General features: G+C 61.9%; 1 protein-coding gene across 1 annotated transcript in view; it reads left to right on the top strand.

The window, feature by feature from the left end:
* Positions 1–13,146, top strand: part of LOC129208309 (non-homologous end-joining factor 1-like) — a 50,830-nt gene extending 37,684 nt beyond the window's left edge. The window contains exons 6-8 of the mRNA XM_054830815.1: positions 12,010–12,127; positions 12,357–12,460; positions 12,755–13,146. Of these exons, the coding sequence (XP_054686790.1) occupies positions 12,010–12,127; positions 12,357–12,460; positions 12,755–12,835 (303 nt within the window). The 3' untranslated portion in view covers positions 12,836–13,146. The remainder of the gene's footprint in view (positions 1–12,009; positions 12,128–12,356; positions 12,461–12,754) is intronic.
* The last annotated feature ends 1,548 nt before the right edge of the window (positions 13,147–14,694 follow it).

Genomic DNA, 14,694 nt, shown 5'->3' with positions numbered 1-14,694 from the left:
GGCATCCGCTTTGAGAGCTGCCTTTGTTGTTTCCAGGTGTTCGGAGAGGTTCTCTCCCAGCCTCAGCTCCTGGAGGCAGGGGATTTGGGGGGACCCTGCTCATGCTGTTTTGGGGCTCCTGAGGGAGATGGTATTGTTGGGGAGCAAAGAAACAGCTCCCCGAACATCACTGCCAGTGACGAGCTCGTGTCTTGAGACAATGGCAGCTGACAGCAGCACGGGGGGGGGGGGGGTGTAGAGGTCCCCCATTCCCCTGAGGCTGCAGAAAGACCTGGCTGGGGAGGGAGAAAGTCCTCCTGCACAGTGGCCCAGCAGCTCTGGAAACTGGCCCCCCAGGCAGCCAGCAGCCCCACCCAGAGCCGGGGCCCGGCAAGAGGGAGCAGGGGCAGGAGCCAGCACGGTCAGGCTTGCCGAGACCTCTGATGTCTTTAAGGCTGGCAAAGAGCAGGGCCACGGGGATGGCAGGGGATTAAGTTAGGGAGGAGGATTTTCTAGCCTGGCACCATATAGAAGACAATATATTGGAGCATGTTATTATGGATAAGGTTAAACCAATTTTTAGACTGGAAGGTGATGGTGGTCCAGGAGAGAATGACTACAGACGGATGAGGTTTGACATGAGCACAGGGGAGCTGCAAGCAGGCGCCCTGTGTACCTTGTTTTCCAGTGCTGCTGATGACAGATAGTGCTGCATGGAAGAAAACGCCTAGAAAAATAGGGATGAAAATGGTGAGGCTTTTAAAAAACCCTATATTTAGCCAAAGGGCATGGTTTTGCTGTCTGGAGATGGCAAGGGGTGGGTGAACCCTTCAGAGCAAGGCAAGCCCGAATGGAGAGAGCAGCGTGACAAGTGGGCAGGGGGCTGGAAAAAGCAGCAGTCGCTGGAGCCGGGGGAGGTCTCTGCTTCTCATCGCCCCCGGGGGAGCGGTGGGGCTTGGAGCATCACACTCCCGGCACAGGCTGGGATCCCTGCCCTTGAAAATGAGCAGTGACTTGGGCTGCAGTGGCTGAACCTGGCAGGGCAGAGATGGATGGGGCTGCAGTAGCAAGCGGAGGTCTGCTCATCCAGGTGGAGGGGTGCAGCATGGGGCAGGGTTGGGGCCACAGCTCCTGGCTCCCCCAGCGCTCTGTGCCCCCACAGCAGCACCGCAGGGACCCCATCCCTCTCTCCAAGGACTGAGAGGGCAAAGGTGCCCTGACAGAGTGTTTTATTAGCAGCAGGTGCCTGAAACCCAACTCGCAGCTCAGCAGTCCCTCCCCTCACCTGGAGATGAACCCGGGTTGGGGGGCATGACTGTGCAGGGTCAGGCCCCGCCGGTGCCGGGATAACCCCTGCCGTAACCAGAGTGGCTCTGCAGCAGCCTGACGGGCCGATCCTACCACGGGCAACAGGCGCGTAATGCCTAATTTCACAGCGCCGGCGTGCTCTGTTTGCTCGTGGCAATGATCTCTCCTGCCCTGGCCAGCTCCGGCCCCTGGCCAGAACCCGACCTGCAGCTCTGTCAGCTGGGATTAGACAGGAGATTTAGGCTGAGACCTCTTTGCTCCTGTCTGGAGCAATGGCAGAGAGGGGAAAGCCTGGCCCATCGTCTCTGGAGACGGAGCTCCTGCCCTGCCCTCCATCCTGTGCGTGGCCCTGCCACAGAGATGGGGCAGGAGCATCTCAGGTCTGCAGGCAGCACTGGGGCTTTGCAAATGCCACGGCACTGCCATGGCTGGGAGCAAACCCCATATAGAAGAGGAGGAAGGCAGAGACTCCCTTGTCTCTCCAGCTCTGAGGTAGTCCATGAGATGGGCATAGGTCCCTGGGCTGTCTGCAGCAAACCAAGGGGATGCTCCCAAGGGAAGGAGCTGAGGAACAGGAGTGGTCCATGCAGAAGGGCTCTCCCCTTTGCAGCGTCCCCCCCAGAGTTCTCCTTGTGGTGCCCAGACAGCTCATTCCAGCAAAGCCATGGCTGGGAGGAGGAGCCGTGGGGCAGCACAGTGTGGGGCAGTTGCAGCCAGCATCCCCCTGCCCTCAGCTTCTCCAAGCAAGGGGCCAAGGGTGGTTTGGCAGCAGATGAGCAGCAGTGCCCTGCGAGAGGGCTGGGGCTGGCTGCCTGGTGCAGCTAGTGCCGGGGGGAGGCAGAGCAGGATCCGTGCAGCAGCCGGGGATGCCATGGCGCCCTGGCAAGCACCAACCCTGGATTTGCAGGAACGCTGTATCTGCGCCTCCCTATTGCACAGTGCTGTGCCCAGGCTGAGGATACTCATCACCTCCTCACAGGGTGCACAGACCCGGTCAGCCCTCCGTGTCCCTGAAAGCTTGTCCTCTCCCAGAGTGTCGCTTCCTGCTTGTTTCCCCAGACCCCAGCTTTGTTGGCTGAGCTCATTTAGCTTTGACAAAGTTTATAGTGCGCTGGAATGCAGAATGGCTGCTGGCCTCCCTCCAGCCTAAACATCCCCACCCCCGTGGTGCGACAGGAGCTGATAAGGGTGAGTGCAGCAGCGGGCAGGTATCTCGTGCCCAGCCAGCGACCTTACAGCCACACGACCTTGAAGGTTGTCATTTATCTCACGCGTGCGCACGCGCGCGCGTGTGTGTGTGTGTACGCGAGCTGTCTCCCATCCCCAAGAAATGTTCTCAGCGTCTCTGGTTTTCTCTCTGGGCCAAACCCACATGCACGTTGCCCGAGACCGACTCCGAACAGACTCCTTTGATGAGCAGGGCTTAAATATATATTTGGCATTCCAGCGGCAGCGTGCCGAGCGTGGCCGAGGGTGTGAAAGTGTTTGCTTGACAAACTCCGGGGGCTCTCGCCTCTCTGCTGGCCCTGGGGACTTGCAGGAGAGAAATGTCAAGGAATTTTTCACCTCTCTGTTTTGTTTTGTGTTTTTATTTTGTTTTCCTTCTGAGAGTGCATTTTTAGCTCTGGTGAAAGGTGGCTGATTGACAGTCCCAGAGACTGAGTCCCCTCTCTTTGCTGGGACAGGGGCAGCGGGAGCAAATATCCCACCCCAGTCCTGTCGAGGAGAGGGAACAGCCCTGCAAGCCTTGCGCTGACGCTGGGGGCTCCTGTCTCCTCTCCGCTGGCCCTGTCCCCTCTGTGAGCCCAGCGCTGTCATGGTTGGATTGGGGTCCCAGCAGGATGGAGATTCCCCACACCCTAGATGGCCCAGGCTGTGATCTGCTTGGAGCTGGCCCTTTTTCAAAAAGCCTCTGTCTGCTGAGGACAGCAGGGTCTCAGTCACGGGATCTTTTGTCACCACTCAGCTGGCCCCAAAGAGCTCTCCGTCCCAACACCGTGCCGTGAAGACCCCCGTGCCCATTGCTCCGTGGAGGATTTCCCAGCTGGTGTCCCCATGTGCTGCAGCACCAGCCTGGGGCATACACTGGCTCCCAGGCACCTTTGGGGGCACAGAGGGGTTTTCTCACCTTGTGCCTGTGCGGGGGGAGATGGAGCAGGAGAGTGTCTCCAAGGGCAAGTTGCAGGTGGACGGGCTGGATCCTTGCAGCCTCCTAACATGGTACATGGGAGGCGTTGGGGGCATGAAGTCAAAACCACCCTGATCTTCACCTGCCACTCAGCTCTTTCGGGGCTGCAGGCAGCGATGGGGCAGGGCAGGCAGCGCCGTCACCAATTCCCATGCAGCGTGGGATCCATGGTGGGGCTGGGACGTGCAGGGCAGAGTGAGGTGCAGAGCTGGGACTCTGGGCTTGAATGGGAGTGCAGGGGTGCCTCCTGCATGGGGAGGAGGAGGAAGGCAGAGCCTCCCCATCGCTCCAGCCGCTGTGTCCTACGCCCGTGGGAAATGGGGAGGGGGAACCCTGGGCAGCAGATTCAGTTTCAGAGCCCGTGTCTGCAGTGCCCGCTGGAGTGGGGCGAGATCCCGGCCAGCTCTTGGGAAGGGGGCTGGGGGGGCTGCGTCTGTGTGTTCCCAGCTGTCCCCAGCATAATCCCTCACGAAAGAGAATCCCCTGCCCCACTGCATCCCCGTTGTCTGGTGGCAGCACCACCTGGCCCTAAATCACCTGCTGCTCCCAGCCTGATGGATCACCATGGAAATGGGGGTGCTGCCCCCCAGGCAGCAAAGAGAGAGAGTCTGGGGCCTGTGGGCAGGGGTCTGGACTCTGGAAGCTGCAGAGCAGGGATTAGGATGCTGGAAGACTACGGAGTGAGGCTTGGTGCCCTGGGGACTGCAGGGCAGGCATTGGTACCCAGGGGTACCAATTTGGGGGCAGGGATTGGGCTGCTGTGAACTGTAGATGCTGAGACTGGGATACAGGGGGACTGTGGAGCAGGATTGGGGACCCTGGGGGGCCATGGGACTGGTGGCAGGCTCTGTCCCCGAGGCAAGGGCAGGCTTGGCTTGGGCTCTCCAAGGTTTCCTTCCCGGCCCACTAAAGAATCGCTGGCTTGTCTGGTGGAGCGCGGGCCCGTGGATTTCCTGGGCAGCGAGTCCCTTTCATGTGGCCACTCGCAAACTCTCATGACATCACCGGGGGCTGCTCCTCCCGGAGACAAACCCGGCGCTTTTTAGGGGTTTGCCATCCCCCCCGCCCCAGCCTGTATGTTTTGGCCGGGGGGGGACCCAGGGAATCGTGTCCAAGAGCAGCCGCTCTGGCAGGGACATGGCGCGCAGGGATGGCGGGCAGGGGGAGGGCAGCGCGTCCCCCCCCGCCCCGTGCTGAATAAACATGGGCTGGCCAGGGCTGGAGGGGGCTTTTCCAGGCTGGACCACACCCCGGGGGGTTATTTTTTGCCATGAATGAAGGGGCTGTGTGCTCACAGGGAAGCCTGGCCTCCTGCCGCCACTGCTGCATGCAGAGAGCTTGCCTGACACTCCATCCTCCTGCCTGGCTGGGGACCAACATCTGCACTGAGCAGCTGGGCACTGCCTGGGGACACCTGGGCACCTGGCACAGCTGGGCACTGCCTGGGGACACCTGGGCACCTGGCACAGCTGGGCACTGCCTGCAGAGAACCCAGTGGTCTGCCAGGGGTTGGGAAACACGGGCTGTCGCGGAGCAAGGGGAAGTGATGGTGACTCAGTGGCTGCGCCAGTGGCGGTGCCAGGGCTGCTGGGGCATGTCGGACCCAGCCCTGCTGGGGCCGTGCGCCTGGGAAGTCACCTGAGCCAGCCCGGGGGCAAGCCCTGCTGCCCCCCTGCCCCAAGCAGCAATGCTTCCTGCTGCAGTTTCGGGTGACGATGGGGCAGCATCCCTGGGGACTGTCCCTCTGGCTGCACCCATGCTTGGGTGGGAGGAACTGCAAAGCCGCCGGGGTGGAGCGGCCGCTGCCTCCCGCTCAGCCCAGTCCTGAACGCACCCAGATTCCCCCCAAAGCCCCTAATCCCACCTGGCTCAGCACCAGCTTCCGCTCCGGGCCCTGTTTGCTCAGCTAATTCCTTGTGTGCCTGGGTGCAGCATCCCCACGGTTCTCCCCCCGCCACCCCCAGATTTTGCTTCTCGAGGGGTCTGCGGGCTGCTCTGCCAGTCACCAGCCCTGACCCATGCTCCTGCTGCCTCCACCAGCCCCACTGCCCCGCATGTCCCAAGGGAGCCACGAGTGTTTGTGCCCATGAATGAGTGGCCCATCCTTGCCGGGTGGAGCCGGGGTGCTGGATCCCAGCCCTCGCTGTCCCTTATCGCCACACAGCATCCTTGTGATTCACCAGGTGTGGCTCCCTTTCCGTCACCCCACTTTGCAGGAAGTTTCCAGCCCCCCATGAGCCCTGCGCAATAATAACAAGCTGGGATGAGCTGGCTGGCCTTCCTGAGCAACCCTACAATAACAAACCAGCGCGATGTGTCCAGCTTTCCTGGACAGACAATAATAAACCTGCATGAGCTGGCACGCTTTGCGGAGGAACCCTACAATAATAAGCCCGGGTGATGTGTCCATCTTCACCGAGCCACCCTACAATAACAAGGCAGTGTGAGCCACCCAGCTTCCTCGCAGAGAAGAGAGGTCCCTGAGCTGTCCTCCTGGGACAGGAGGAACCCTGGCCACCAGGTCTCCATGTCTGCTGCTCCTGGGCTTGCCTAGGCCCTCCGCTGGCTGCAACTGGCCCCTGGAGAAGGCACCCCAAGTCATCAGTGGCCTGGGTTGGCAGAGGTGATGCCTGTAGGGTGCCATCAGCTTGTGGCTCTGCCTTCCTGGAAGCCAGCGGCAAGTCCTCACAAGTTCTGGCATGCCGGGAGCTGCTGCTCTTCAGGGAATCCTCCATTCCCAGCTCCCTTGTGAAACTGGCACCCAATGCCAGCCACCCTGAAGGCTCTCCTGCTGCTGCCCCATGGTCTACTGGACAGGAGAACAAGTGTCCATGGTCAGGATGGAGCTGGGGGTGCCACGAGCAGCTGCTCCCAGCCTCTGGGCAGCCATGCCCAACTTCTTGCAGGGAGGCAAGGCTGGTGCCTGTAGCAAGGGCTGCTCTCTGAACCCCACTCTTTTTTCAGGGAGTTCGTTGGCGCTTGGACCGCAGGAGGGCTCAGATGCCCATGGGTTTGCTGGGTAGCACAGTGGGATGGCCTGTCTCCAGGTGTGATGGCATAAGGGGCTGTGTCCACTGGGGGCTGGAGCCCCTCACCTCCCACCAGCCCTTTGCCAAGCCCCGGTCTATTCGTGGTGGGCTGGTCCTCGCGTGGTTGGGGAGGAGATGCTGCAACCTCCTGCCCTACCTCTGCGCTGCTGCCGACCCGCCTTTCCCCTAGATTTATCCCTGGGAGCTGGAAGCAGCAGCGAGTGGGCAGGATTCCCCCCCAGCATCCCTGCACGGGGGGACACACCTGCATCCACCCCACTGTGGCGGCACCACAATGCAGAGCCCCCGCTGCCGCCGCGCCCCTCCACTCAGTATCTGCTAGAAAAGCTGTAACCCAAGCCGCGAAAACAGCACAAGGAGAAAAGAAAAGGGTATTGAGCGGCGGGGCTGCTGCGGTCGCCGGCCAGCATAGACTGCTGGTTGTTAAGCGGGTGCCTCACTTGCAAAGGCTGCCTTGATGAAGTGTGAGACAGCACTTACGGAGGGACGCGGGCAAGCATTCTCACTCCATCTTCTGCTCACAGTGCCGCTCTTTATGTGCCTGATATTTGCTTGCTGGAAAGGCCCCGAAAGTCAGAGGGAAAGGAAAACATTGCCCGCAGCAGGGCTGGAGCAGTGCTGGGAGGAGTGCCGGGCCATGCCGGGCTGGGCTGGGCTGGGTCGGGCTGGGATGCTCGGCCGTCCTGGCCTCACCGCCTGCTCTTCCCCGGGGTGACCCCTTCACCTCTCGGCAGCTCTCAGGCTGCCTTCCCTTGCCGGCACCACCGCTTCCTGCCAGGTGTGCTCAGCCTGGCTCCCTGCCTGGGAAGCCCTGGCCATCCTGCCCCTGCCTGCTCCACGGGCGGGCTGGCAGCACCGCCAGCTCTCCTAGCTGCTGCTGCTGTGCGTCCCCAGGGCCATGTGTGGCAGGGGGCGATGGGGACAGTGCGAGCTCAGGGCAGGTCCTTTAGCTGTCTGACACCGGGGTACGCAGTGCCCCAGGGACTGCTGCAAGCTCAGGTCCAAGGGCTGGAGGAGCTGGGAACGGGCATCGACGTACGCTGTGGGGTGGCTCAGGGTGCTTTGGGGCAGCTCAGGGTGCTTTGGAGCAGCTCTGCCCCGGGGGAGAGGGTCACTGCCACACCAGGGAGCTGGGGTAGGAGGCCAGGCTGGTGTGTCCTGCTCCATCACGGGGGGATGAACTGCCCATTTGCCTGCCCTTGACCCCAGCCCAGTGGGAGCAGTTCAACTCCCTGCAGCTCTGTCCTCCCGTGACAGAGGGTGGGATCCCTTGGTCCAGTGCTGCTGGCAGAGGCTGGGTGAGCAGCCTAGGTGGGACAGATCGGTGCTCATCTACCTGGATCCCAGGGTGGATCCCTCCCCAACGTGACCGGCACTGGCACAACCAAGGGCAGAGATGCCCAGCATGCATCCAGTGAGCCATGCTAGCCCCGTTCACAGGAGCATGCACAAAGCTCACGGCAGGAGAGACCGCCAAGGGCAGCCTGGCCACAAGGCACGGGAACACCCCGGCCATGGAGCCATTCCCCTGCCCGCCGTGGGCTGCCGCAGCATCGCCAGGCTTCATCCGTGCCAGCGCGGCGGCGGCCGTGCCCATTGCCGGAGAGCCAGTGCACCATTCCCGGACTGCCGTTCCAGCACGCCGCTTCCGCGGAGCCTGCTGGCGGGGGGAGCCCGGGGAAACCATGCACCCCCCGGCCCACACCCCTTGGCTCCCAGCCCCAGCAGGAATTATTAAGTGTGCCCCTGTGGAGCATGTGCTGAGGCTGGCCACGGGAATGTGGGCAGATCTGACATACAAGCCACAGCAGCCAGGCTGTAATTTCCAAACAGGCCTCGTTCGCTCTGTTTTCCAGTTAAAAATATATTAAAAAATAGGAATGTGGGGTTTGTAGTGAAGAATGTTGGTAACCACTTCGAACGTCTGGTGTGATAATGAAAGGGTCAGTCCCCAGCTTTGAGCACGACCGATTTAGACTCTGGTGCTTGGCATCGGCGCGGGGGCCCAGCGTGGTCCAGCCTGCCTGCAAACCTCCCCCCAAGGCCTGGGCCAGGGGAAGGTGATGCTTCTGTTTTGGTGGCATGGTGCCGGGCTGGGTGGCATGCCCCTCCTGCTCATGCTGTCAAGAGGACATCCAAATGTCCATCTCTTACAGCCTCTTGAGAAAGGAGTCTGGGCAGGGGCAGGTGAAGACAGGACGCCTGGGAGATGGGTGCTGCACCCTGCCCACCACTGGCCCTGCTGCCCCCCCACGCTGGGGTACAGCCCCATAGCAGAGCCCTCCGGGGTGAGGGGCACCGAGTGAGGCTGCAGTCCAGCTCCCCGTGAGCTGCCCCCACCGCTGCACGCTGCCAGCGAGACAGCTTGCTCCTGGCATGAGGTCAGGCACTTGCTCCCTTCGACAGGCAGCCCCCCCGGCCAGGCTAATCACAGTTCAGGGTGTGCAGCGGAGCCTCCCGCACCGCTGTCGCAGCCTTGAGTTGCTCCTGATACCAGGGCATCCCGTTTGGCCTTGTGGCCAGGTAGTCACAACACGTGGGGCAAGCCGTGCCAGTTCCCCGGGTATCGCTCCCAGTGCCCGGCGAGCTGCGTGGGGTAACCCAGCCGGCGCTCCCGCGGGTGCTAGCTCTCTGCTCGTCCCACGCCCCGGACCTCTGGCATCATGTTTATCCCAGAGCTGGGTAATCAGCGAAAAACAAGTCACCGGGGGGATCAGCGCTGATGTCGCAGTGGGGACAAGTTGATTGCGGTGGGGTTCAGCCTGGGGATGTGCTGGGCAGTGGGGCAAGGAGGGAGGGGAAAGTCACTGGTACCCAGGGCTTGTCCCCCACCCAGCCCCTTCTAGGGACACCTCCTTGTCCCTCTCAGCCTCCGGGGCCATCAGGTGGCCGGTGGCTGGCACAGCATGCTCTGCTCCCTGCTGAGTCACGGCTCTGCGGGGAAATGCTTCCAGTTCTGGTTATAAACCCATTTCCCTCCAGGACTGTGAAGCGCGGCCCTCCCATTCCTGGCGTGAGCCAGCTCCAGCGGCCCGATGGCTCTGAGCCTGGGAAGGGCAGCAGCAGGAGATGGCTGGTGACTCCCAAATTCCACCCCAGGCTTGCTGGAGCTGGGCCCTTCCTGGAGGTGTGGGCAGTGGGTGCCCTGCACCTGCAGACCCCTGTGCCACCCCAGATGCCCATCCCTCCCCAGGGAGACTACTGGGCACCCTTCTCCCAGTGTCTCCCCAGGGTGCCATCCCAGTGGGTGCGTGGGTGCAGGTTCTGGGACACTGGATGGTTACAAGCGCGATGGACACTCCACAGCATTGCCTTGTCCCCAGGGACACCATAGGGATGCTGTGTTGGCTCCGGGCAGCTGGGGCTGAGCAACGAGAGAGCAGCCGCCCTGCCCGGATCCTCAACTTGGATGCTGGGAAGAGAAGCAGCCTGGGCAGCCCCGAGGTTCAGGGCATGTCCCAGGTGCCATCCTGCACTGCAGCCATCGTCCCGGCTGGGTTGGAGTGGAGGGGGGTGGGCAGCACCGTACGTCTGGGTGCACAGCCTGCCCCACTGCCTTGGTATTCCCTGGGGACCCCTCGCTGGTGGGGGGAGGGGATGGGCAGCAGGGTAGTGGCACCCAGGGCTGCGTGGCTCTGCAGGGGACTCTCCTGCCCTCCCGGGGCATTGACCCGCACAGTGCTATCTAGTACACTTTGCTCACTCCACCACAGTTCCCGGCTTTCCTGGGAGCTGCTGTTTGCTTTTCTCTGAATTATGACTCCAGCTTGTGCCTTTGATCTGGGCTGTGTCGGCCACCCGTTGCCAGCCCCTCTTCTGCCTTTGAAGTGCAGTCGCCTTCCTGGCCTCGGATGCTGCTTTTGTGACCTTGGGTGCAACCCTGGCCCCGTGGGGCTGAGACATCAGGGCGAGAGCATCCCCAGGGTGTCCAAGGTGCTCAGCATCCCTCCTCCTCCTTGGGACCGTGCCATGGGCCAGTGTAGCTCAGGGCTCGGAGGCTGGGCAAGGAGGCATTGGGAAGGGTGTTTGCCCAGTGGCAAGCAATCCTGGGGATGCTGGCAGAGTGCTGGGACCAGAGCATCGCTCCCTCCTGTGGCAGTGGGCAGGGACACAGGAGGTCCTGCACAGAAGCTGGCCAAAAAGCAGACCCCAGTGGCATGCGTGTCCTACAGCTGAGGGGCCTTTCATGCCCACGGCTCCAGCAGGAGGGATGAGACCTGCGGGGAGGGCACCTTTCTGACCATCAGCCAACCCATCCTGGCATCAGCCCTACCCTCCCTCCCTGGCCGGTGGGGAGCAGCGAGGGGGGCTCAGTCTGCCCTTTCTGCCACTGGGAAGCCGGGGCCAGGCTTTGGACTCTGGCCTTGAGTGGGTCTGAGCGTCCCCATCCGCTCCTCGCTCCCCTGGCCCAGAGAGGATCCGGCCTTATCTGTTACACTTTGTTCTCCTGCTGTCTGGGTGTGGAGCGGAGCAGAGATTAGTGTGCAGACCTTTGACATGCACACACAGCCACACAACCAGCCACACGCACCCAGAGCCACACATGTCTGTGCACACAGTGCCCCACGCACACACGCGTACTCACACTCACCTACACACACGCACCCACACCATGCCCCGTGCACCCCACACACAGCCGGTCCCTTCAGGGCACACACACATTTCCCAATCCCTGCATGTGTTTGTTTTCTGGCCGTGTGCTCCGTTAGGTTCCCAGTGGAGCACAGCGCTTGCCCAGCCTGCCAGCCTCCCTGTCATGAGAGCCAAGGTCCCCCATGCACATCGGCATGGCCCAGAGAGTGAGGGTGGCATCCCGCAGCCTTGGCAGGGGAGGACTTCCTTGCATCAAGCTTAAATGGAGACAAAAATGTGTGCAGGGAGCTCTGGCAGCCTGGGAGCAAATATGGATATCCCTCGTCTTGCCACCGTGTCACCCTCATTTGCCACGGGGCCACCGGGGATAGCTTGTGCTGTCCACGTCGTCATTGCTGGAGGTAGTCATGGCAGGCAGAGGTTCCCCATCCCCACCTCATGCCAAGGTCCTGCCCCTGCCCAAGGCTCGCTGTCCTTATCGGCCAGCCACGGCCCCTGCAGCGCTCCCGCCGGGGAAGCCGCAGCCCTTCCTGTGCGATCTTATCTCCGGTGTTTCATGAATGACTCGCAAGCCTCTACAGTCTGCCTCTGAATGGGAAGGCAGCTCACCGGCCAGAGCAGGTGTGCGGGTGTGTGCACAAGCGCGTGTGCACATGTGTGTGTGTGCGTGTGCACAGCTGGGGAGCAGCCACATCCTGCCCGGTGCAGAGCTGGCTGCCCCACGAGCCATGACACAGTCCCTGGGGTGAAGCAGATGGAGCCCGATGGGCAGAGGGATACACAGTCCCTTCTCTGCCCCGCTGCGGCACCGTGGCAGGGTGTCCTGACAGGAACCGTCTCCTGGCAAGTGATTTCCTGGCAGGGTGACGGTGCCTCTGCTGTCTCCTGCAGAGCCTGCCCAAGATCTGCAGTGTGGGAGAGGGGCAGGCGTTCTCCTCCGCTCTGCAGCAGCTCTACATGGCAGTGACGCAGCAGGAGGCCAAGCAAGCTCGGAAAAGGCAGCACTCAGGTGAGGAGTTCCGTGGCCATGGAATGGGAAGAGCCTGAAGCACCCGACCTCCCCCTTCCCAGGGGAAGTGGGGCCCTGGGTGCAGCTCACCCCATGCAACACTGTCCCCCTTTGCTTTCCCCCATGGGCTGAGCTCCCCCACCCAGGTACCATTCCTGGTGTGGGTTTGGGCAATGCCACGTGTTCCCTCATCTCAATCCCAAATTGCATCTCTTTCTGCTGGTACCAGAGGACGCTGAGGGCCCGGCGCCCGCTGCAGAAACCACAGAGCACCCCCATCCACCGCCTCCTTCCCAGGAGGATGAAACAGCATCTTCCAGTGAGGGAACCACAGTGAGTGCAGCTCTGGAAACCTCTTCTCCATACCAATGGCAGGGTGGGACCTGCACCTCCCTTCCCTCCTCACATCCCAACTCTGCGCCCCTCCAGGATGGGCTGGGGGTCTCAGCTCAGTTCCTAGCCCATCCTACCCCATGTGTCCTGGCTAGGGAGTGTGTGGGTCCGTTGCACATGTGTGCGTGCTTTGCACACCATCACAGGGGTGGGGGCGTGTCACTGCTTGCACACGCACACCCATCCTGCGTGAACCCCCAGGGGGAACTGACGCTGCCTCTGCTTTGATTCCAGCCGGCCTCTTCCCCAGCTCAGAAGCTCCGGCTGCAAGTAGCCAAGGCCAAGCCGAAGAAGGCGAAAGGACTTTTCAGTTGAAAGGTCACTGCCACCCACCCCGAGGGTCTCTGCTCCCCCCAGCATCCAAGAGAGGCAGTGCAGAGCAGCCATGCGTCCTCTACTTCCCTGCCTGCATCTCCCGACAGACCCTGGCCTGGGGCATGGTCCCCTCCCAAAGTGTCTCCCACCAGGGTGATGGGGCATCTCCTCTCTTCAACAGTATCTCAGGAACCTCTTTTCTGCCTCTTCCCCGGTACAGAGCTTGCCTAGGCTCCTCTGTGATGGAGCCATCACTGGACCTGGGGGAGTGGGAGGGATGCTGCCGGGTGGGTGTGGGACATCAGGGACTCCAGCGGGGCTGTGGGGTTTGCAATAAAGAGCTGTGTCTGGGTAAGATCCCTCTCCTCCTGCTCTGTCCCCCCTGGGCCCGCAGTGTCCAGCCCCTGGTGCTGCTGGGTCCTCCTCCAGCTGGTTCTGCTGTCTTAGGAGCTTGCAGTGGCTCTGGACAGTGAGGAGGTGGCAGCAGATCATTGCCGTGGGGCAGGACAGCAGCTCCCAGCCCGTGCTGTGCCTCACCCCGAGCAGCAGCATGTGGGGTGGGGTGTGCATGAGGGGACCCCCAGATCCTGAGGGCACAACATGCTGGAGGGCCTGGAGCCTGTGTTCTCCTTGTCCCATGGCAGGGACACACCATGTGCTTGTGCCTGGAGCCAGGAGAAGCCCTTGTAGCAGCAGGTTGGCAAAGACATCCTGGCTGCGCCAAGGGCCACCCTCCACATGCAGGCAGCTCCCCCAGCATTAGTGGGCAGGTGATATGGGGTTTATCTATCCTCTGGCCTCCAAGGGGCAGGGGACAACTGAGCCCTGAAGGCTCCCAGGCCTGGGAGCAGCCATGGAGCAGGTTACAGATGCTTCTTGGACACAAAGTACCACCTCTGCCCCTCCACACCCTGTCCATCCATCCACCCACCCTTTAATCCCTGCTCTCCTCTTCCAACCCTTGTCTAGTGGGGGCTAGGACCCCACTCCTGTGCCCAAATAGGTCCTAAAATAGCAGGCAGAGAGCCAGGCAGCACTGCTGCAGGCAGGCTGCAGCCCGCAGTGCCGCTCTCCTGGGGCAGGAACCCGTGCCCCCGGCTGCCCTGCTCCCCGGGGCTGGGCTGGCCGCAGTCATGCTGCCTGCTCTCCCGGGCGGCAAGGGGGAAACAAAAACATCCGGAGCAGCCCCTGTGTCTGTGGAAGGGGAATGAAAGGGCCTTTGCTGGGCTGTGGCCGGCCAGTCCCAGAGTGAGAGCAGCTGGTTGCTTTTTATATTTCCTCTCCAAGGGAGCAGTGCATGGGGCAGGGTGGGTGGTGAGAAGTGGAAGCCATGGGATGGGGAGCTTCTGCCGACAGCCGTAGCTACATATCCTGCCTTCTCCCATCTGCAAGCTTCTTACCCTGGCAGCTTTGGGTCTGCCTGCTGGGCACTTGCCCCCGGGGAGGATCCCGCTGCCTGCTGGGTAGGACCAGGGCAGCAGTTTAGCATCTTTATGTTTCATGTGTCTTCTGTCACTAGGTTGTCCCCTGGTGCAACCTCTGTTCCACCCATGCGGGCTCCATCTCCTGGCCTGGGAGCTGCTCTGTTCCAAGCCAGGTCCCTCAGCTCGCTGCTGGGTCTGGGGTTCATGCTGCTCCCTGGTGCAAGCTGGGACCTGCAGGAGAAGGGTTTATCACCCCAACGAGGGCATTTGGCTCATGTGTCTGCTTTGGGCTGAGGGGACATCACATGGCAGGTGACACATTCCCATCCTGGCCATGCCAGTGGTTGGTGGGCTCTACAGGGGTGCGAGTGGTTCAAACCAGCACCTGCATCCCCTGGTTGTCTTGATCACCAGCTGCACCCAAGCTGTGTCTCT

This window comes from Grus americana, chromosome 6, assembly GCF_028858705.1.
Source record: "Grus americana isolate bGruAme1 chromosome 6, bGruAme1.mat, whole genome shotgun sequence".
NCBI lineage: Eukaryota > Metazoa > Chordata > Aves > Gruiformes > Gruidae > Grus > Grus americana.
The sequence above is the reverse complement of the archived record's forward strand: the minus strand, read 5'-3'. Positions and strand labels throughout refer to the sequence as shown.